The 22,692-nt window shown below is 43.0% G+C and overlaps 1 protein-coding gene across 1 annotated transcript in view; it reads left to right on the top strand.

Annotated features, from left to right (window-relative positions):
• The first annotated feature begins 698 nt into the window (after nt 1-698).
• The window catches only part of CHL1 (cell adhesion molecule L1-like), a 103,286-nt gene continuing 81,292 nt past the window's right edge, over nt 699-22,692 (top strand). Inside the window, exons 1-5 of the mRNA XM_015417005.1 lie at nt 699-764; nt 8,152-8,392; nt 11,035-11,205; nt 14,136-14,177; nt 15,854-15,974. Of these exons, the coding sequence (XP_015272491.1) occupies nt 699-764; nt 8,152-8,392; nt 11,035-11,205; nt 14,136-14,177; nt 15,854-15,974 (641 nt within the window). The remainder of the gene's footprint in view (nt 765-8,151; nt 8,393-11,034; nt 11,206-14,135; nt 14,178-15,853; nt 15,975-22,692) is intronic.

The raw sequence follows: 22,692 nt of genomic DNA on the forward strand, positions 1-22,692 counted from the left end.
ACTCCTGAGGGCTGCTGAAGGTGTGTGTGTCTAGCTGCTGATGTAAAAGCAGCACAGTTGCTGGTCCTTTCCCTATGGAAATTTTGCAGGGGGAAATGATAACACATGCAAGGCACAGACAGCATAGCAAGCACAACAGAGTCCATAGCAACCCCCCAACAATGCCCACCAATCACATAATGGTGACTGATGACCCCCCCCTGTGAGTGGCTCACACAGGTGCAGCCAATCACTGCCCACCTATACAGCCACTGCCCTTTGACATCACCCCCCTACACACAGAGAGAGATAGCAAACAGGATGGGAAGATCCAGCAACAGTTCAACCACCAACGAAGGCACGTGGCCCGAGTGTCTTCAACCACCCCATAGAAGAAGGGCATCCATGCAGAGGACAAGACAAGGACACCCATGCAGAGGACAGGACATCTGGCAAGGTGCTGGCTGGCAGCAAAAGTTCTGCCCACATGAACCATCCCTGCTCCAAGCCTCAAGCCGTTTTCCCCTGTAAGAGTGAAAGAAGAAAGGGGAAAGAAAAGACAGAGGCCAGGCTCAAACCCACAGCCCCCACGGCCCAGATCCGCATCCTAGCCATTGGGATGCCAGGTGCAAAGGAGGCATGCCAACAGGTACTGCACTGCAGCCCTGACATCACCACCAACCATATGGGGCCAGGCAGAAACCTTTGCAAAGACAGGCATGGCCCAGTGGACAGGCACTCAGATAGCAGAGCCAGGTCTCCTGGTTCAGTACCCATATGGAGAGGTGAGAGGCAGGCAAAAACTCCAAAGCTGACACTGTGCCCTGCAAATTTCAGACTTCAGGGGCCCTTAGAATTGTCAATTTGATTTAGTGGACAGGAAGCACTACCTCTCCTGCAATTTTGGTGTTATATATTAAAAAAACAGCCAATCTGACGTCCCCTCCTCCATAGAGAATAAAGGAACCTGACTAATTCTGAAATCCTGGGCAGGGGGAGATATTGAATCCCAAAATGGCAATGCAGGATCCAAATACCACCAAAACCCAGTATTAATGTCCTTCTCAAAATCTGAACCTGAAAATACTTCCCACACACACACGATCATCCCTGGTACACTATAATTGGGTGTAGGATATGGTGTTTGGCTGCCACTGGGCAGGGAGGTGATTGGCTGTGGGCACAGTTGGCATTGTGTACTATGCCAGGACTTGTGGGCTGGGGCATGCTTGTGGGGGGAGGCATTTTGCTTTTTCTGTTGTAAAGGCACCTATGGGCTATTCTGTGGATTTTGTTGACATAACTTTCTGCCAGTTCTGGCAGGTGTTCCTGGGTTGGGACAGCTTAGTGAACCAACTAACTCCTGCCATGTCCCTAGCTCTGCCCCTTTCTGTCCAAAAGTGCTGCTGCTTGCAATGGCATTGTTCTACACTATTGCCAAGCTGGCACCAGATGGGGTGTGTCACTGCCAAAGCACTGTTCCAGCACATTTTGGAGATACATAGGGATATCCCTGAGGATAAGTCAACATAGAAACTTATCGGATCCCTGTGTGCTCCCCCCCCCCCCGATGCACAGGTACATTGCTAAGAAAAGTACGGTTAGAGGACATCTGGCAAAAAATACTGGTTCTACCTTGCATCATTCACTTCACAGAGAAAGTGGCATTTTCCCCTCTTGCTAGCCAATTTTCTTTAGCGGCTGACAGGGCTGGCATATTACCTGTGAGGGCATATGCTGTTAAATGATATTTCTCCATCAGGCAGCTTTTCCCACCAAGTTGTCAGTGTAGCAATACTACTAGCTTTTCAGATGGATTCGGCTTTTTATTATGGGTAGCACAGTGTCACCTGCCTGCAAGCATAGCCATTCTCAGACTTTTCCGAGGAATAAGATTAAGCACATCTTTTATCTACCAGATGATAAAGCAGATTGGACCTCAGCAAGGAAATCTTTTTGGAAGACAACCTAAAATACATTATGTTATCATTGCCTGGCAATTTTCCTTGGCAAACTGGGTGTATCAGTATAATTTCATCACTTGAGGAAAGAAAACATATATGACACTATTCATCACTCTATTATCCGTATAGCTCTCAAGGATGTTAATGCGTATTGGCGAATCCAACAAAAAGCGTCTGCCACTCCAGTAAATATTCACAATTCAGTTAAGAACAGGAAATCAAACTCACGGTGCTATTTGTTGGCACTTTTCTTGCTTGCAATATGTCATTATGGAACAAATGGTATGTTTATAGAGGTATCTTGGTCTGCAAAATTGTTGACTTTTGAAAATAGTATCCTGCTAATATGAATGAAAACTAACTAGTTTGAACTAATGGCAACATGTTAGCAGTTAGGTGAGATATTTATTTGCATGACTTAATACTGAACACATTTCCTGTAAATATTGTTACACTAGTAGGGTCAGTGTATCAGCTATGAGCATCTCTGCAATCTGCATCAAATCTTAAAGACATATCTCTAGCACTTCACTTTAGAAAAGACCTAAAATAGCTGGCATCATGTTGTCTAGCATTTCCTTCCTATATGGAAGGTGCTTATATAGCTGGTTTATCACTACTGCTTTTGTCCCTTGAGGTGTGCATTTTCTTCCATACCATTTAGGGAAAGTGACTGCAGATAACAGAAAAGAGAAGGCGTTTTTCTCTTCCTGTACAGTAGAGAAACCTATGTTTATCTTCTGCTTCCAGACTGCGAATCCCCCAAGCTTGACACTCAGAGAGAAGCTTGGAAAGGCTGATGGGGAGCAAACTGGTATTCAGATTTGGCAGGCTGTCAGTATCAATACCAGGATCATGTATCTAAATAGAAATACTAGCTTTCATACATGTATGTGTTGTGTGATCTGGAGAATAAGACTGGCCTCTTTATTTCATTCAATTTCTGCTTTCTGAGAATACTTACTTCATAGTACTCAGGCCAGTAACTCGTTTTGCCACAGGGTCATGCTGAGGAATCAGTGGACCAAGGCCAAAATGCCCATCTCTCCAAATGCCTTTTGTACCACTGCCACATATGTTTCTTAACACATTGCCCGATTGAGGTACAGTCTGGAGTCCTCACCATCTCAGTGACATCATAAGAATACTTTCCTGGAGGTTGCAGGTTCTTGTCAGCAGGGAACTCAATTCAAATTGGGAGAGTGTTGCATGTGGAGAATTTGAATTGAGTCCCTTGCTGACAAGAACCTGCAACTTGCTTCTGACTAGCAAAGAATGCAGTCTTAATCCTAGTTAAGTGTACTCAGTGGGGCTTACCTCACAATCCATGTCTTCTTGTCGCACTGGGTGAGAACACTAGACCCAACTTGTCTATTTCCATCAAGTGAATTGGAGGGACCTTGACTTCTAAGCCTAGCCTTTTCCTCCCAAATGAAAGCTTGTGATGATCTATATTTAAAGATGTAGTTCCTATAATATCACAGTTCACCAACCCACCATCTCAATGCACATTTTGCTTACGGAAATGTAGTAATTACTAGGGATGCTTGAACACCTGCCATTTTGGTTCACAACCTGTTTGCCACTTCCAATCGAGGAGTTGGTTAATCAGTGGGCTGTTTAGAATTTCACAACCTATTCATGGCATTTGGCACCAACAGGTTGGTTGTGGCAGGGGATCTGAAGCTGACTCACAGCGAACCACCTCGGTTTATGATCTCCTGCTATAGAAGCTTCCCTGGGTCCCAGTACTGCTGCAATCCAGGGAAGTCGTTGGGTGGACCAGAAGCTGACTCACAGCTGATTTGGGTCGGGAGTCTGCTTGCAATCCCCCTACCACCAATTGCTGTGCTTGTGCAAGGCTTAGACCCAGCGAAGTCAGAGATTTGATGCCTCTGATCTCTGTGTTGTACCTCAGCCTCCCCCAAAGCAGCATTTTTTTCCTAGGGGGGGAGAGTGGATCAGAAGCTCACTCCCATTTGATCAACTGGGAGTCATCGTCTGGTTATACCCCTCACAATAACTTTGTGGAGTACCAACAAGTCTGGCATGCAGTGAAGTTTCCAGGAGTAGAACTGAGAGTTGGCTTTTGACCCCACCAAAAAAAATATTGTTGTATCCTAGCAAGGCTAAAACACAACCCAGTAAAGTTTCCTAGGAGGGGCACTGGAAGCCAACTTCCAGCTGATCCTCTGATCAGCCAGGAATTGTCTTCCAAGCTATCCTGTTGGGCAGCTGTTCACATTGTTCTGCTTGAGCTGAACATATCTTTGTTCATCTCACAGTCTTACCTTGAGTGTCAAACACAGTATGTTCTGCTGCCAATCAGATTTCCAGCAAAATTTGAAGCATCCCTAGTAATCTCACAGAATAAATAGTAGCCCATATTGATGTTTATGGGACTTGACAGTGCTTAATTTTGGTTTAATCGCATATGAGTTGCTGAAGTTCTCTTGATCTGAGTGATCTGAGTGAACCATCGACAGCAGTGAATTGCCCAGTATATAGAAAGCAAAGGCTTACCTGATTTCTATGGACCAGTGAACAGATTTCACACAACGTTTATATTATGGTTCTCGTAAAGCCTCAGAAGAATGTGAACTTTTTGCTGACATTTATATTTTATGGAACACAAACTAGATGTGACCCAATGGCTTGGATCCCCAAACGCAAAACAGCCTCCCAAGCTAGAGTGGCATGTGGATATGACACATAGAATAAATTTGTACTTCCTTCCCCCTGTTTCTGCTTTGCCACTGCTCTTATTTCATTCTTTCACTTTGGCTTAATTACATGTGGTGCTGATTAAGCTGAGTACTTTGCATGTGTCTTAACTTGCCTGGAATGTGCAGAGGAGATGCCCTGAAACAACCTTAAAAAGTGGTTTGTCTCCCAAGTAATGTGTTTGTCGTGGGTCATAATTGAAAGCCACAGAATTCTGGAGCTTCTTTTAGATCATTGCAACAATAGTGTGGGATCAGTCCCTAGAAATCAGATCCTCTGCCTGTATTTATGAAACATCTGAAAATATGATAAAGGGAAGATCTTTATTTCCCCCCAAATTTGTATTAAAAACAAAGCCAGCTTTAAAAGTTTTGCCATTTCATATAATAAAATACACCTTGTGTCACGTTAATGTGGCCATTTCCAAGAAAAAAAACAAACATTGATGGCTTTACGAACAGTGTAAATCTGTGTGTCTGACAACTGTCCTCTCCCTGTGACTGTTTCATAAATAAAGAATTGCTTAAGGGAAGCACTTAATAACTATCATAACCTGTGCAGATAATTTGACAGTTCTGAGGAAGATGAGATTTTCATTGCCCATATCTATTATGGGTACATTTTTATTCCATCCTTTCTCCAAACAAGTCAGGAAAGAAAAACTGTTTGCTCTTATGAGGTAGGTTAGGCTGAGAGAGAGTAGGGTTGCCAGCCTCCAGGTGGGGCCTGGGGATCTCCCACTTTTACTATTGATCTCCAGCTGACAGAGATCAGTTCCCCTGGAGAAAATGGCTGCTTTGAAGGGTGGACTCTGTGGCATTGTACCATGCTGAGGCCCCTCACCTCCCCAAACCCCACCCTCTCCTGGATCCACCCCCAAAGTCTCCAGGTATTTTCCAACCCAGGCGTGGCAACCCTAAGAGAGAGAGTAGCTTGTCCAAGGTCGGTCAGCTTGCTGCCATGGTGAGGAGTTAAACCCGGGTCTCCCAGTTCCTAATCCAGCGCTCTAGCCACTACGCTGCACTGACTCCCAATATATGGCACCATATTTTCAGACTGGCAGCTCTAGCAGCAGGACCCCAGTGCTTTCATCTCTGAATTAATGTCAGTGCCATCCTAAGCAAACTTATACCCTTCAAAGTCCATAGAAGTGAATGGGTTAAAAAGGGTGTGTTACCCCACTTCACAGATGCTACCACCCACCACGACTTCTGTCACAGGTTTCAGGGATACAAGTAGGTCCAGCAGTCACAGCTGACCACCCATAATGTACAGAGAGCCCTGACCTTTTCACATAACAGGTCCTTACTAGTTTGCACAGTAAAGCATCAAAAGTGGAGTACATGCAAAAGGATGACATTGTAAACTCACAGACATCAGTACAGTCATTCTGGTTCTTTTGCACATTGTGGGACATTAAGTTATTGATGGTGTTTAAATCAAGGTTCTTTAGCACTTCTATAGCACAGTACAAGAGAAATCATGCGCACCTGGCTGTTTTACTAGAATCTTTGGGACAACTGGGCCGTGTTCTTCGCTGATCAGAATCAGACCCCTGCATGGGAAGCTTGGAACTCCCGGCACGCATGTGCTTTAAATTCTTCATGGTAGCCGCAAGAATTTTGTTTTGTGTAAATTGCTCTAAATTTGATATATGTGAATGTGAGGCTTCTTTCCCCAGTTCACTTTTTATGCATGTTTATCTTCCCAACCCTATGCATAGTTACTTAGAAGCAAGTCCCATTTTATTATGTGGAGCTTCTTCCCAGGTAAATGTACATAGCACTGTAGCCCATATGTTGTATTCTGGATACTATGGAAAGCTAACGCTAACCAGACAAAACCCTTGTTACCCTTTATATCACAGTCAGTCCCCCAAGTATATTCATGGGGGGAAATTAATACAAACTTCCACATAAGTGTGCTTATGACCTAGTTTGCACATGCATGTTCATCATTCATGTTCATTACTTATCAACTAGCCCACCCATGAATGGACTGATAGAACTTCAAACATTATGTTTTTCAACTGAGCCAGTTTACCAATTCAGCTCCCAATCATTCTATGCATGAGAAATGTGAACTTAACCAGCTCTAATATCCTAGCCTAAGGCTACTTTTAAAAAATTTCAGCCAGCCAAATAGGTTTGTGAACCACACATACCCAGCGCAAGAGGAAGAGAGCAGCATAATAAAATAAACAAGATGAAATATAGCCAAAATGTCACTGTTATATTCTCTTATCTTCCAATGCATGTCTTGATCAGATCTTTTAAATTAGGGCCACTTCACAGAAAGACCTTTCTGTGTGTTTATTGTCAGCCCAGTCATCCAATTACATAACCTGCACAGTAATGGATGTGTAATCACATCCTTTGATGCATCACAGCAGCAATCTGATAGCCTGACCACTGTTCCTTGTGATTGCATCTCATCATATATTCCAGTGCTACTGAACCATGGACACCCCAAATGCAAGGGGTTTTTGAATTTTCTGTGTTTGTACATTGAGTGAAAATGACACATTGAGCTGAATGCCCTTTTTGATGTTAAAATCACTCTCCTTCACTTCTGCTACTGTACATTGTAAACCAGTGTGATGGGGCAGATGGACTATTGGACTAGGACTGAAGACAGTCCTGGGTTCAGATTTGCTCATAGCTGGGGTGTTCTGGAGCATTACTGCTTTGCAGCTACAATATGATAAATAACCGGACACAAAGCTATATTTGGTTGAGTCAGATCCTGTGAATCCATTTTGCCAACACTGGAGTTTTCCTGTGGTATTAGGAGCTTTCTGGTTTGCTAAATTTGGTGTAGTGGTAAAGGGCAGCATACTCTAATCTGGAGAACCGCATTTGATTTCCCACTCTTCCACATGCAGCCAGATGGGTGAACTTGGGTCAGTCACATTTCTCTCAGAGCTGTTCTCTCAAGAGCAGTTCTCTCAGAACTCTCTCAGCCCCATCCACCTCAGGGGTTGTCTGTCATAGGGAGAGGAAGGGAAGGAGATTGTAAACCACACTGAGACTCTGAGTGAAGGGCAGGGTATAAACCCAACTGTTCTTCTTCTCGTTTTCCTTCTCCTGCCTGAGAAAGGCTCCTCATTAATTAGGCCTCCTTAAGCAGCAGGCCTCCGCTGCTATGGGTTTTTATTGCACTGGTGGGTATGTGGCTGCCAGTAGAAAGATACAGACTCCAAGGTGTTACTGGTATGAATTCAACAGTGCCTTGAGAGATGCTGTTTCACAATACAAAAGCAAACTGCATCAAATACATGACATATAAATACATGGGGAAAACCATGGTAATAAGAACATCCTCCTTAAGCACAGGACCTAAATAACACTCCCCATCAAGCAGAATGTATGCATAGAATCCAATCCATATTAAATTAAATAGCATTATTAGTGTCACTTGTAGGATTATCCTTGGATAATTGTTCAGATCCTGAGTATAATTTTTGATACATGAATATTCTTAGTGTGTAACCCCTAAAACAAACCATCCATCGGATTTCAGAGTAGTTCAGAGGAAGAGTACAATGCTTACAGACCATCTATTCAGTGCTTCATATCTTCTAAATGTCTTTTCTGTCGTAGGTATTCCTAAATTCCCTAAAGAGAAGATAAGCCCTAAAGATGTGGAACATGGTGATTCAATAGTCTTGCACTGTAACCCTCCCAAAGGAATCCCACCATTACACATTTACTGGATGAACATTGGTAAGTAGTATTGAAAAAGCTTTTCTGTAAATTGAATTTTAAGTGTAGATGTGGTCACTTATGGCAAATTCAAGGGAACAGAAAGTTAAATTTTCATCTGTTTAGGATATGGCTGTTCCAATGGGTGGGAAATCATGTAAAGGGAACAACAATGATTTAAGTAGACCTTACAATACCTGTTGATCCAATACATCAGAAAGGTCATTCTCATACATCTGTATGATAAAGATCTTTCTGTATTCAAATATGGAGCAAGCCAAGTTCAGAAACATGATTCTTCTACATGGACATAAACCAGATCTCTTGAGGGGTGAATCTTGATCCATACCATGATTATTGCATACCTCACAAATTAGAAGAAGTGTGTTCAGTGTGAAAGAATGATAACAGTATGTACACTGTATATATTTATTCATATTGGCAGTATTTCACATTCTTTCTTTAATTTATGGAATAAAGTTTTTTCCTTTGATTACTTTGTGTTGGTTTTGTTTGATTTTGGGCTTTGGTCCTTTGTTTTTGGTTTCAATAAGGGTTTTTTTCTTAGATACTCTCCACCTACCCTAGGTTTGGCCCAACCCTTCTGGGAAATTGAAGACTATATCTTTGATATAGTCGTCAGCTGCCAACCTCTTATTGGCTTGGAAGGCCTGAACAGTTTAGGTAATATGAAGAAATATACAACGTACACCAGAAAAACATCTCTAAAATTGTTAATTTAAGGGTTGAGTGGATTTCTCACATTTATTTCTGTTTATCTTGGCATGAGTTCACTGTTCTATGCTCTCCAGTCCTCCTGACTTCTGGTTTAACTATGAGAATTTCTAAAAATAATTCCTAAATTGGAGTATGCACTGTTTACTACAGTTCTTCAATGCATTTGCATATATCCCCCCAGATGTGAAAGCATCTGTTAAAAAAACAACACTCTGAAAAGCAATATGGATCGAACTTCTTTTTTGTATGGTGTTTTGCTGAGGCAGACCTGCGCTTCTGAGCAGTGGTGAATCACCACACAAAAGAAACTATGGTATAGTTGTATGTATGCAGCAACTGTTCTTCTTCTCATTTGGGGTGCTGCGGTGGTTAAGACGCTGAACTGCAGGCTGTGGAAGGTCAGTAGTTCAGCGGTTCAAGACCCGGGTGCCGCAAGACAGGGTGAGCTCCTGTCTCTAGTTCCAGCTCCTGCCAACCTAGCAGTTCGAAAGCAAGAAATTGCAAGTAGATAAATAGGTACCACTTCGGTGGGAAGGTAACAGCGTTCCATGCGCCTTGGTGTTTAGTCATGCTGGCCACATGACCACGGAAACGTCTTCGGACAGCGCTGGCTCTTCGGCTTTGAAACGGAGATGAGCACCGCAACCCTAGAGTCAGATTCGACTGGCTTTCGAGCAAGGGAACCTTTACCTTTACCTATGCAGCAAAACCGTAACAGAAAACCAAAATTTCAACCCAGAAAAAAAACGGTTGACAAAAGGCCTAATAACAGAAAATATACTAATGGGTTACATATGGAAAAATTAACCAAACTTTAATACATCACAAATAGTTTAAAAAATCAATTAAAAAAGAAATGCATTTTGACTACAAGGCCTTCATCAGTGGTACAAATTGGTGGTACAAATTACCATAAAGTAAAATCATTTCTCCCTTTTCTCCCCCCCCCCCCAAAAAAAAGTTTTAAAGCTTAGGTCAGAAATGTTGTATTTTTTATTCTGAATAATTTTAAACCATTAGTATTTATTCTGTTATTAGGCTTTTTGTCTACGTATGATCACATCAACATTGCTTTTCCGCAGTGTTTTATCATTATTCAAGTACACATTGGCATGTGGGGTAGGAAGAAGACATGAGGGAACAGAAAGATCTGAAGGCTGCATTCACATTCAGTACAAGACTTGGAACTAAAAGTGAGGGGGGGGGGGCAGATGATTCCTAATGCACTATATCCACTTCAGAAGCAAGCCCAGGTAATTCCACATTCCCAAATCCAGGGTGAATAAGATGAATTGCAGAAGACTCTCTTGTTCAGTTGGAGTCAAGATGTTTATGTGCTGGGGTCTGATGAATATATTCCCTTACGCTTAGCGCTAGGCAGTGTTTCTCAACCACTATGACATTCCCTGTGTTCTTGCAAATATACCAAACACTTGGGCTATCAAAACAGCATGCTGAAAATGTAATTATGTTATGGAATGCAGGCCATAAGTCTGAGTTCCTTGTGACAGGAGCGATGGGCTTCATGACAGCCATGATGCCTACAATATAGGTCCTTGCAATACTAATTGTTTGGCAGGCTTGAACCACCTTAATAGAATACACAATTAAAATGATGCATTCTTTATGGCAACTGTTACATTCTTCCTACAGAATATTTAAGCAGGATGGCTTTATAAGACTACAGCTTCCATCCATTGGGCTGTTTATGGGCATAGACATTTGTCGTGTTGTATGAGCCATTTTCTTCTGGACGATAATATAGGCAACAGCAGAACACAGCCCTGGTTCCTTCAGACCTCATGACTCTTTAACATCAAAGAGCCGTTTCCTCACCTGGGAGCAAACATTTGACAGAACAGCAAGATGTCATCATATGGGGAGGTCATTACCATACCATCATTATTATTTTTTCTCCTTGCTAGATTTACAGCATATCCCACAAGATGAAAGGGTCTCCATGAGCCGTCAGGGAGATCTTTACTTTGCAAATGTGGATGAAAATGACAGCCGGAATGATTATTGCTGCTTTGCTGCATTTCCAAGACTGAGGACAATTGTACAGAAAATGCCCATGACATTGACAGTTACACGTTGTAAGTCTGGGGATTCAATTTCCTCCCCTTTCCCCCCACCATTATTCCCTTCCCAAACCCCTGCCTGTTCCAAAAGCTTTAATTCCTCAGGGACTCCATGCAGGTGACATCTGTCTCTAGGATGATTTTTTTTTAAAGTGAAGGAAATCTATGCTAATATATTGATGCTTACACTGTTATCTGCACTACCCAAGCTCAACCGAAGTCATAAAAAGCATTTGCAGCTGTTGGCTCTCCAAAGCACTTTCCCCTATATAAAATATAATCACAATGGACGATGGAAATCAATCTTTTTCCCCTCCGGAAGACACCACCAAACAGATCCTTTTGCTGTTCAATACAAAGGGGAGGTTCTGAGGGAAGCTGAATTGACACAGGAGAGGCACTTGTCGGCATTATGCCCAGATATTCTCCGGTATTTGTTAGACGAAAAATAGGAACACTTGTTCACAAAACAGCACACGGTCAAAATCAATGAGACCAGCTCACTGAACAGTTTGCAGTAATGTAATGGTAGATGCATCCCGTGGTTGGCAATTGGATTGGAGAAAAATGTCAAAATTCTCTTTTGGACTTTTCCCATATTTTTGCTGCCTCAAGGGCTCCATTCTGCATCTTCCCCAAAACCAACTGAAAATTTCTGTTATGTTCTGTGTATGTGCAAGTGATGCACAAATTGATACTGTAATCACGTTATATTTATTTGATATGTGTTGGAATCTTTATTTCCATGCTGCTGCCATAGTGTAAGTATGGAATTTATAGCTGTCTTATTCTACTGCAGTCAAAATAAGAGAGTTTTGTGGCATCTTAAAGATGTACATATTTATTATGGGAGTTAAATTAAAGTCCCGGAGCACCTTAGAGACCAACAAGATTTTTGGGATATAACCTTTTGAGATTCGAAGCTCCCTTTGTCTGATACCAAGGGACAAAGGGAGCCTGGACTCTCTAAAGCAGTGGTTCTCAACCTGTGGGTCGCGACCCCTTTGGGGGTCGAACAACCCTTTCACAAGGGTCGCCTAAGACCATTGGAAAACACAAATTACGATTCATAACAGTAGCAAAATTACAGTTATGAAGTAGCAACGAAAATAATTTTATGTTTGGGGGTCACCACAACATGAGGAACTGTATTAAAGGGTCATGGCATTAGGAAGGTTGAGAACCACTGCCCTAAAGCATATATCTCCGCTACTGGTCTCATATCTAGCTCTTCTACTGCAGACCAACATGGTTACACTCTGAGGCTACATTTATTACAGTATCAGCTTTTGTGAGCCAAAATGTAGCATTCAGACAGCAAAAAATTAGTGTCAGCTGGATGGTCCACTAGGGGTGGGCACAAAGCAATTTATCAGCCTTGGTTTGGCAAGCCCGTTCGTGAAGCATGAACCAGGAGTTCAGGAGGCTGGTTCGTCCAATGAACCTGCCCACAAATCTCCATGTTTTCTTGGACGTTTGTGGGCAGGTTCAGAAGTGAGCTATGATGGCATTTAAATGCTGTTGAAGCCCACCAGCAGCCCGTGGCCTGACCCAAATGAGCTCTGAAGGCATTTAAATGCCTTCGGAGCCCACTTCTGGGTTGGGCTGTCCGACTGGAAGTGAGCCCCAAGGGCTTCTAAATGCCTTCAGAGCTCACCAATGGATCAGGCTGGCCCAACTGAGGTTTTAGAGTGAGCTCTGTATTGGCCTTCGGAGCTCACTCTTGGAGCTCAGTCGAGTCAGGAGGCCCAACCCAACCGAGCTCCCAGAGTAAGCTCTGAAGGCTTTAATAGGCCTTATATGTCCCTGTATGGGCAGGCCCCACCCAGAAGTGGACTCCAAAGGTCTATAAAAGCCTTCAGAGCCTTCGGACTGCCCAACTCGACTGAGCTCCAAGAGTGAGCTCCGGACCTCACTCTCAGAGCTCAGTTGGCTGGCCTGATCTGACCTGGAGATGGGCTCCAAAGGCATTTAAATTCCTTTGGTACTCTCACTTGAGTTGAAGTGGTGGTCTCAGATGACATTTAAATGCCTTTGAGGCTCACTTCTGGTTGGGCAGCCTGACCCAGAAGTGGGCTCCAAAGGCATTTAATTGCCTTTAGAGCTCACTAAGGTTGGCTGCGGTGGACTCTGAGGGTATTTAAATGCCTTCATAGCTAATGTACGGGTGGGAGGCCCCACGGACTTCCAAAGTATGAACCAGGTCATGCAATGGAGAAGTTTGGGGTTCATAAAATCCTCTAAAGTATGAACCTCTGCCAAACTCCATTTTTCCAGTTTATGCCCATCCCTACCCTCTATGCATATAACTGTCACCTGTTTACATAATGGCAGCTGCACATTTTCTAGTCAGGATTATTACAGCTGGATCTGTGCCTATATCACTCTAAAGCTTCTTGATGTACTTCTGAACATGGCCATGGCTAAGGAGAGACAATTGCCATGGTGAAGTAATCCTAATTCTTTCTTTTCAAGAAGGAAACTGTCCTCATGGTTTTTTCAATGGCCAGTTTAACTTTGCAACACAAATTACAATTATCCAAATTTGACATGTTCACTTACATTGTGTGCATATCAGTTCATGATCATAAAGCATGCAAGCATTACATGTTTAATAATTATGTGTGAGTTTGCATTTAGAAAGAATAATGGAATTATGGTCTAGAGAACCATGTGGGGGATATGGTTTCAGTTTATGCCTCTATTTTTAGTCAGTGGCATTGCCTCTCACCCCAGGCCAGCTGGGATTAGAAAGATGTCAAGTGCCACTTGTGAGATGGATTATGCTAATGCTGTTTTTAGGGAAGGATAGAAAACCCATCTCCAAAAAGTTTGGCAACATCATGGTCTAAAACCGTTTTTAGTTTGTTTGCTTCCATCAGCTCTTCGAGAAATTTCATCATTCATTCACACTTCCATTTGGTTTCCATTTTTGTTTATTTCAGCTAAGCATGCTAATGATTCCAGTTCACCTCGTGCTACTACGGGTGAGTTGCCACTATTTAGCATCTGAGATAACATGGATTTGAACGGAATACAATATATCTAACCTGCTGAAATAAGAGTCAATGCAAATGACAAGGTTTTGAAAAGGGGTTTCATTTGAGAGATGAAAATACAGGTAGAACGTGCCATGACTTGTGGGGGAGATTCCCACTTTCCTCCCCCTACCCACTCTGACCTCCTCCCTCACTTCTGGCTCACCTTCCCCAGATGCCTGCTACAGCTCATCATCTTGTCTGTCAACAGCTCCTCCCCACTTGTCTATTCAGTTTCCTTTTTTTTTTAAAATGGGTCATAGACAAAGTCCCAGGGTGGATGCACACGGCTTCCCCGAAGGGTTTGGTGCTCCTCTCCTAAGGGCTCCCTTAATGAAAGTCCTTCTTCAGATTCATATGTATATATACACCCCTTTCTCTGCAGCTTTTTAATATTGTTTGGGGAAGGGGTGAAAGGAAACGATTAGAGGGAGGACGGCAGTGGACTCCATTTCCCAGCAGTCTCTTCACCACTTGCGCGATTGCTCTGTGGACTTAATTTTAAAAGAAAATGCCCGAAACCCTCATGAACTCCATATCCCAGCATGCTGAGTGCTTCTGGGCATGCTCCTAAGGGCAAACGTCTTTAAAAAAATGGCTGACAGGCTGACTCCCTGCTTTCTGCCATCTGGTAATGCAAGGAGGGGTAAAACAGCATTGAAGCATGCTAAAATGGGTGAGTTTGGTCAGGATTCTCTGCCACAAAATAACCTGGCTTAATTTGAGGGGGGGGGCAACAGTGGATTAAACTGCCCATGTGATCGCAGCCCTGGTGAATCCAACTGACTGCAGACCAACACGGCTACCCTCTGAAACTATCTTATTGTGTCTACAAAATTCACACACAACTTATAAATCGAATACCAAATGTCTGATATACTGTTATAGAGCATTTAGATTTGTTTCTCTGATAAATTGGAATAGTACTTTCTCCTAAATGTGATTCAGACTAGATGTTACAACTTTTAGTGAGTCAGGTCTGAGTTCGTACTGTCCAGTGTATGTGTAGGTCCAAAACGGTCTGCATAATGGCCCCCAGAGCCATTTCAACTCAGGAAAAGAGTGGGGGGAGGTAGGAGCCCCTTTCCCCTTTGCTGTGGTCCCAATCAGAATCAGTACCCTTGTCGCTCTTTAAAAGACAATTATCCACGGCCTTTGAATGACTGCACAGAATGGGTCAGGGGAATTCCAGCATGGCACATTAAAAATCATAATATTGACTTCAAGCCTGTGGCAAAATTTAGTGTCACAGGAAGTAGGCAGGTTATGCCAATCGATTTCTAATGCATTCAGTTACTCCATTTATAGCTTCCCTTTCTCCCCAATGGGGTCCAAACTCACTTAAGTTATTCTCTTCTCCTCCATTGTATCCTAACAACATCCCTATGAGGAAGGCTAGGCTGCAAGTGTAAGTGGCCCAGGCCCAAGTTCACCCAGCAGGCTTCCATGTCAGTGTGGAGACTCAGACTTGGGTCTCCCAGGCTCTAGGTCAACACTTCTATACCAATATATTCAGCATACATGAATGAGTGCTCACTTAGATGCGGTAGAGCATGACTGAAAATATCAGGGCTGGATTCATTATAGATCAAGAGGTGTGAAATTACTCTCCCCTCATTTTTTAGCCAATTTAATCAAGGAACGAAAACCAAGATTGCTTATTCCTTCTGAGTCTTCTGGCCGGAGTTCTGATGTGACCGTTATCAAAGGAAATGATCTTTTTCTGGAATGCATTGCTGAAGGACTGTGAGTATCCCCACACTATAACTTTCTCTTAAAAACAAGAGATACAAATGTGCAGAATTTGCAAATGCTAAATTACATGTATGTATGTATCATGTCCAGGTTTAAGCTTGCAAACTTTTATGGAATTGCAAGCAGATTTGCAAGTGTAGATTCTGAGTCCTGGGAACAATAATATATATTTTTAAGTATCAGGGAGACGTGCCATAAAGCTGTAAATATTTTCAAAGGCAATACAAGCCTGCAGCTTTACCAGGAGCAAGAACTTTGACAAAAAAGGGCAGTTTTGAGTTGCTTCCCTGGATGTTTGGTTAGGTGACATCTGAGCTCCAAGGCAATTTGAATTTATACTGTTCTGTCCTGAAATGTTCACAATGGGCTGGTTCGCCTAATGCTTGTGGTAGGGAGCAGGGGAGCAAGCAAGGGCACACTCATGTGGCATTTCTCTTCCACATCCAACCATTGATGCAGTTGTGTTCTCCTTTGTGGGCTGGGATTTCATGGGGAGTTCCTGGATTTTACCTGGGAGACTGAGCACATGAAAAGATATGTACATTGGCTTTGGAACCATTTCCCACAATTATTCAACAAGCAGAAGCACTTTTAATAGATCGTCTTTAAGTTCCTTACAGAGTGCTCATTGAAACTGGTCAGGGGCTGCATTATCATTTCAGGCAGTGTCCAGTAGCCAGTTTGTGAACAGAGCCACATATTTGGGCACCAAGTACCTAACAGTGATTGTGAGAGGCTGTTTGCATAGATCTGGTCTGTGGGCAAAGCCCACAAAAAGGGTCAGCATAATCAAACAGCTGCCAAGGAAGAGAGGGTAAATAGAGGAAGTGTGTATTCCACTGCTTGCCTCAAGAGCACCTCTCCCAGCCTGTTATGAAGGATGTTTGAGGCAATCTCCCATTTCTAGCTGGAAGATCCTCCCAAATACTGATCTGAATGCCTTCAAGCCCTGCAATCATGGGTCCTGAAGGAAGGTGAGAGATAGAGAGCTACCTACAGGTGAGCAAAATAAGAACATAAGAGAAGGCAGTGTTGGATCAGGCCAATGGCCCATCCAGTCCAACACTCTGTCACACAGTGGCCAAAAATACCAGGTGCCATCAGGAGGTCCAGCAGTGGGGCCAGGACACTAGGAGCCCTCACACTATCGACCCCCCCAGCACCAAAAATACAGAGCATCACTTGCCCCGGAGTCCCTATCTATACCTTGTGGCTAATAGCCACCGATGGACCTCTGCTCCATATGCTTATCCAATTCCCTCTTGAAGCCATCCATGCTTGTAGCTGCCACCACCTCCTGTGGCAGTGAATTCCATGTGTTAATAACTCTTTGGGTGAAGAAGTACTCGAAAGATCCCTTTGGAGTGCCTCACAATCCTCCCTGGTTTTCACCACCCTGAACAACATGCCAAGCTCCAGGTTACTCTCAGCACCAGTTTCCAAAAAGATATTATAGCTTTCTATCAGAAGCATTTTTATGACAGTTCTCAAACTATCCTGTCCTTAATGATGCTGCAGCCATCATTTTGTGTAAAATCTAGACCCCAACATGAGTTTAGACGGAGAAAGAGACATCATATTTAATGGGATACCTCATGTGAGAAGCTTTTGCTTACAAGGTATCCCAGAACAGAATTCCCCTTAGGGGGATCCCAAAAAAAAAGATATCCCAGAACAGGAAGGCACTAGGGCCTCAGTACAAGAGTCCTCCTTGGTTGCCAGCTTTGGGTTGTGAAATTCCTGGAGACTTGGAATTGGAGCCTGGAGAGGATGGGGCAGGGTATAATGCCATATTGTCCACCCTCCAAAGCAGTTGTTTTATCCAGGGGAACTGAGCTCCGTAGTCTGGAGATGTAATTCCAGGAGATCTCCAGGCAGGCCCGTAGCTACAGTGGGGCATCTCGGGGCTAGGCCCCCTGACTTACTGGCAAGCCCCCCAAAAAACTTCCCATCCAGCCCAGGGCCCCTGAGTGGCAGCAGGTGTGGGGAAGGTATTCCTTTAATTCAATTAGCCAGTGCCCCCTAAGAAATCTAAATGCCCCCCGACGTAAAAAGTCCTGGCTACAGGCCTGTCTCCAGGCCCCATCTGAGGTTAGCAACCCTATTTTAAACCAGGTACTGCAGAGGAGGGAACTGCAGCCTATTGCAGCAAGAGGGTTAAGCGATGCATGATCCTTCCAGCAGTGAAAGTCTTGTAGTGCTCTATAACCAATCAAAAACGATTGTAACATTTCTGACTTCGCTCGCTCTGAGCATGTTGGTCACATACATACACACACACACACACAAAAAGGGGTCTTTTAGTAGAAAAAGATCTGCAGAAGCTTATTAGCATACGGTATGCTAATGAGCTACTAGGCTATTAGCATAATAGCTCATTAGCATATGCAACGCCCCCTGACATCACCGGAAGAGATGTCAGAAGGGAAAGCAAAGGGGGGGGGGAAGGCATCTTCAAAAGCCTCCTCTCCCCTTTCCTGGGGGGGAGAGAAGCGAAGAGAGAAGGGGTTTAAACTTTAAACCCCTTCTCACTAGAGTTGGGCCGCAGAAGGAGGAAGGAGGGAAGGAGAGAAAGAAAGAGAGGGTAGAGAGAAAAAATGAAGGAAGGAAAGAGTAAAGGAGGGAAAGAAAGAGAGAGAAGGGAAGAAGGAGGGAGAGAGGAAAAGGAGATAATGAAAGGAGAGAAAGAAAGAAAGAAAGAAAGAGCGAGAAGGGAAGGAGGAAAAGAGGTAAAGAGAGAGAAGGAAAGAAGAAGGAAAAGAGAGGAAGGAAGGAAGAGAAGAGAAAGAGAGAAAGAAAAGGAAGGGGAAGGAAAGGAGGGAAAGAAAGAGGTAAAAGAGATGGGGGGAGGCTCTCCCACCCCCACTCCCCCAATCAAGCCTCCGCCATCCCCCCCCCGCGGATCCATCACCCCGCTCTGGCACTGGCCCGGGGAGGCGGCAGGGGGGCCTCTTCTAGCCTCCCATGGGCCGCAGTGCCCCGGCGCTGGCCCGGGAAGGTGGTGACAGGCCTCTGGCGCTGGCCCGGGGATGTGGCAGAGAGCGTCTTCTGGTCTCCCCCGGGCCACAGCGCTCTGGCGCTGGCCCAGGGAGGCAGCGGCGGGCCACCTCGAGCCTCCATGGGGCTGCAGCACTCTGGCATGGGCCCTGGGAAGGCAGCGACAGGCCTCCTCGGGCCTCCCTTGGCCGCAGCGCCCCAGCGGAGGCCCCAGGAAAGCAGCAATGGGGAATACAAAAAGGAGAAGAGGGATTATGTAACATAAGTATATATCTCAAGGTTAATTATATATTACAGAGTGTATAAAAAAAATTCTCCCCAACATACCCTTCATTATAATTTTTAAGACATTATCTATAAAATACAATGGTCTTTACTTCTGTTGGGGTACCTTTATATTCAACATTTTAGATTTCAAATTTCATCACTGATGCAACTACATTATTAGTTTCATCATTACTACATATTCGCTATTACATATTTTGTTATTTCTACATACCCATAACTTTTAATATAAAGTCTATTATATGTCTCATAATAAGAAAATAAAAGATGTTTCTGCTCAAAATCCACTTCCTTATACATTTATATTCAAAGTAGGGTTGCCAGGTCTGGCTTAGAAAATACTTGGAGACTTTGGGGCTTCAAGATATAAAATATATAAAAAAATATTTATTGAGATGGGGAAGGTTAAAGTTATCTTTTATGGGGAAAATAGCTCTACTAAAGTTGAATATCTTACCTAGATTCCTTTTTCTTGCCCAAAACATACCAGTCCTGAGGAATGTCAAACTTTTTAAGGATTTAGATGTAATGTGTAGACAATTTGTATCGTCAAACAAAACAGCACGCATTAAATGGAAAATATTGCAGAACAAAAAAGAGAGAGGAGGTTTTGGACTTCCAAATTGGAAACTATACTATTCAGCAGCAGTAATGGGATGGATTAAAGACTGGGTAATATTAGAAAATAAAAGACTCTTAAAACTAGAGGGCCATGATTTAGCCATGGGATGAAAAAGAGAAAATATACTCTAACTTTAAGCAACACATGAGCTTCCGGTGGGTGGATCGGCGATGGCGGTCGCTCTCCTCGATGCCCGAGGAGGCAAATAGCACACCTTTGGCTTGTAGGGGTGCCGCCTCAAGTGGCACCTCCACGGAACCCTTGCGAAGGGTTCCAGGCCAGGGGGCTCTTGAGAGTTAGCCTCTTCGACGGCTTGATGCCAGAGAATAGAGGCTTCCCTCCACCCTGATGGTCCAGCCGATGGGTGACCTTAGGGTACAAGCCCATCTAACCGGGACAAGCGCAGGAGATCGAGCAGAATAGCGTATGAAGAGAGCGGGGTCAAGATATGACCAGCAATTAACGTGAGTTCGAATTAAACGAACTATTTCTCTAAAACAGATTGCCCCCCCCCCATGGGAAAAATGGAGCGCAAGGATGGACGCCTCCTAAGCGCTTGAGCAGATTAACGAAGCGAAGGGGGGGAGAGGGGAAAGAAACAGCGATTTATTTTGAGAGACTTACTTGAGTACCGATACTGAACCGATGAGTCTTTTGAGCTCTGGCAAAGCGGTTTTGAACTGTAAACAAAGAGGGAACATGGTGGCTTCTCGAGGGAAGCTGAAACCGAAAGGCAGTCAGAGTCCAAGACCGGAAGAGGGAACAGACGTCATGAAGATGTTGGCAGATATGCTGAAGCCGGTACTGGAGCAACTTGGTGGTATTAACCAGCAACTGGCCACGCTAAACCAAAACTTTGCTCTGCAGCAGTGCCAGCTGGCAGAGGCAGAGAAGATGGTGGAGCATGCAGCTGAAAAAAATCACAGAGATGGACACTGCAAACAAGAAGATAAAGAAAAGAGTGACAGATGTGGAAGTTAAACAAAAACTGCAGGAGAATCGTTTGTTACAGCTGCAAATGGATAAAGCCAACATGATTCTCAGATTTCAGGGAGTGCCTGAAAATGGAAAAGAAGATTTGAAGAAGACTCTGGGTGAGATCATCACCCCAGTAACAGGCCTACCAGTGGATGAAATAGTCAAATATATGGAGACTGCCTATCGGGCATACTCCAATTACATTAAAAAAAACAGCCTGCCAGGGGAGGTTGTGGCCAAATTTGCAAGAAGACAAACCAGAGATGCAATATTAAAGGCAACTTCGGCAAAAGAACTTAAAGAAGAAGAAAGAAAGTCAAGTGACTCTGCCACCTCTGGAATCGATGAGGACTCTGTGGGTGAAGCGGGAGCGGGAGCAAGTAAAACTGTGTATGATTTTAGAGAGAGAAAGCAGAAGGACTCTTGAAATGGCTCTTTGAAGTAAAGAAGATGCTCAAGACGTGTTCTCAAAATAACTAACTTACTAATATTGAAGCAGTAGTTTTTTTAAAAAACTACTAACACGTATTAACTTACCTATAGATTAACATGGATATGATCTCCTACTCTTGGGTTTTTAGTTAGTGTGGGTATCTTTCCTTTATCCCTAGTTGTAGCCCCTCCCTTTATTTTCTGTTGTAGTTATGTAGTATTATGAAAAAATAATAAAATTACCCTCTCGGGGGTTTTAAAAAAATAACTTTAAGCAACACACTATAAGAGGAGCACTAAATAAAATTTGGCAAGAAGTTAAAGTGCATTTCTATAACAAAACTCCGAGATGGATATCACCGCTAGAAGCTTTCATTAAACCCTCCCTTATGTCTCATTCGAAATTGATAAGGTATGAAGCCCTATTAGATGGAGATAATAATTTGGTTTTACAAGATACTTTTGAGAAACAAAATATTAAATTGACCTGGTGGGAGAATATGCAGTTGAAAGCTAGGTATGATATAGATAAAATCAAGGGCTTTTACCGAGGAAAATCTGACCTAGACAAACTTTGGTTATCTACAAATGATAAGTTAATACAGAAGATATACAACTTTCTCCTTCACGATTATACATATGATGAAACAGTGAAAAGCTCCATGGTTACATGGATGCAAGATTTTGGAAATACTATAGATATAGATACCTGGTCCAAGGTGTGGAAAACTGTGAAATATTTAAGGTTAATTCCATATAAGGAAAATGTGTACAAAATGATTCACAGATGGCACTGGTCACCGGAAAAATTGGCGAAATGTTATCCAAGCTTATAAAAAAATTGCTGGAAATGTAAAAATAATGTGGGCACTCTCTACCACAATTGGTGGAGGTGTAATGTAACACAACGGTATTGGCATAAGGTTCATAAAGTTATTTCAGAAATTTTAGGGATGGATATACCCTTATCTCCGGAACTCTTTCTGTTAAATATGCTACCTGATGAATATAGAGTAGATGAGAAATATGTTATTACATATATAATCAGAGCAGCACGCATACTATTTGCCAAGTATTGGAAACAAGAGGGAATACCCTCTAAGAAGGAATTAATGTTTAAGATATTAGAGGTGGTAGAAATGGATAAATTATCTACAATATTACAGGACGAAGATGATGAGATGTTTAAATGTAGATGGAGAAAATTCTATACCTGGTTAGATAAGTATCAGTGTATATAGTAACAAACATTACATATGACTCCAAAGTCGGCTATCTCATTGTACAAGATGTGTTTAATCTTTCTCTGTATGGTTTATTGAAAATATATAAATGAAACAGTTTTTTTTTTAAAAAAGCTTGCTCTCATTCTATTTCTGCATTGCAGTTTTAAGT

Source organism: Gekko japonicus, unplaced genomic scaffold, assembly GCF_001447785.1.
Source record: "Gekko japonicus isolate JY-2015 unplaced genomic scaffold, Gekko_japonicus_V1.1 scaffold3295, whole genome shotgun sequence".
NCBI lineage: Eukaryota > Metazoa > Chordata > Lepidosauria > Squamata > Gekkonidae > Gekko > Gekko japonicus.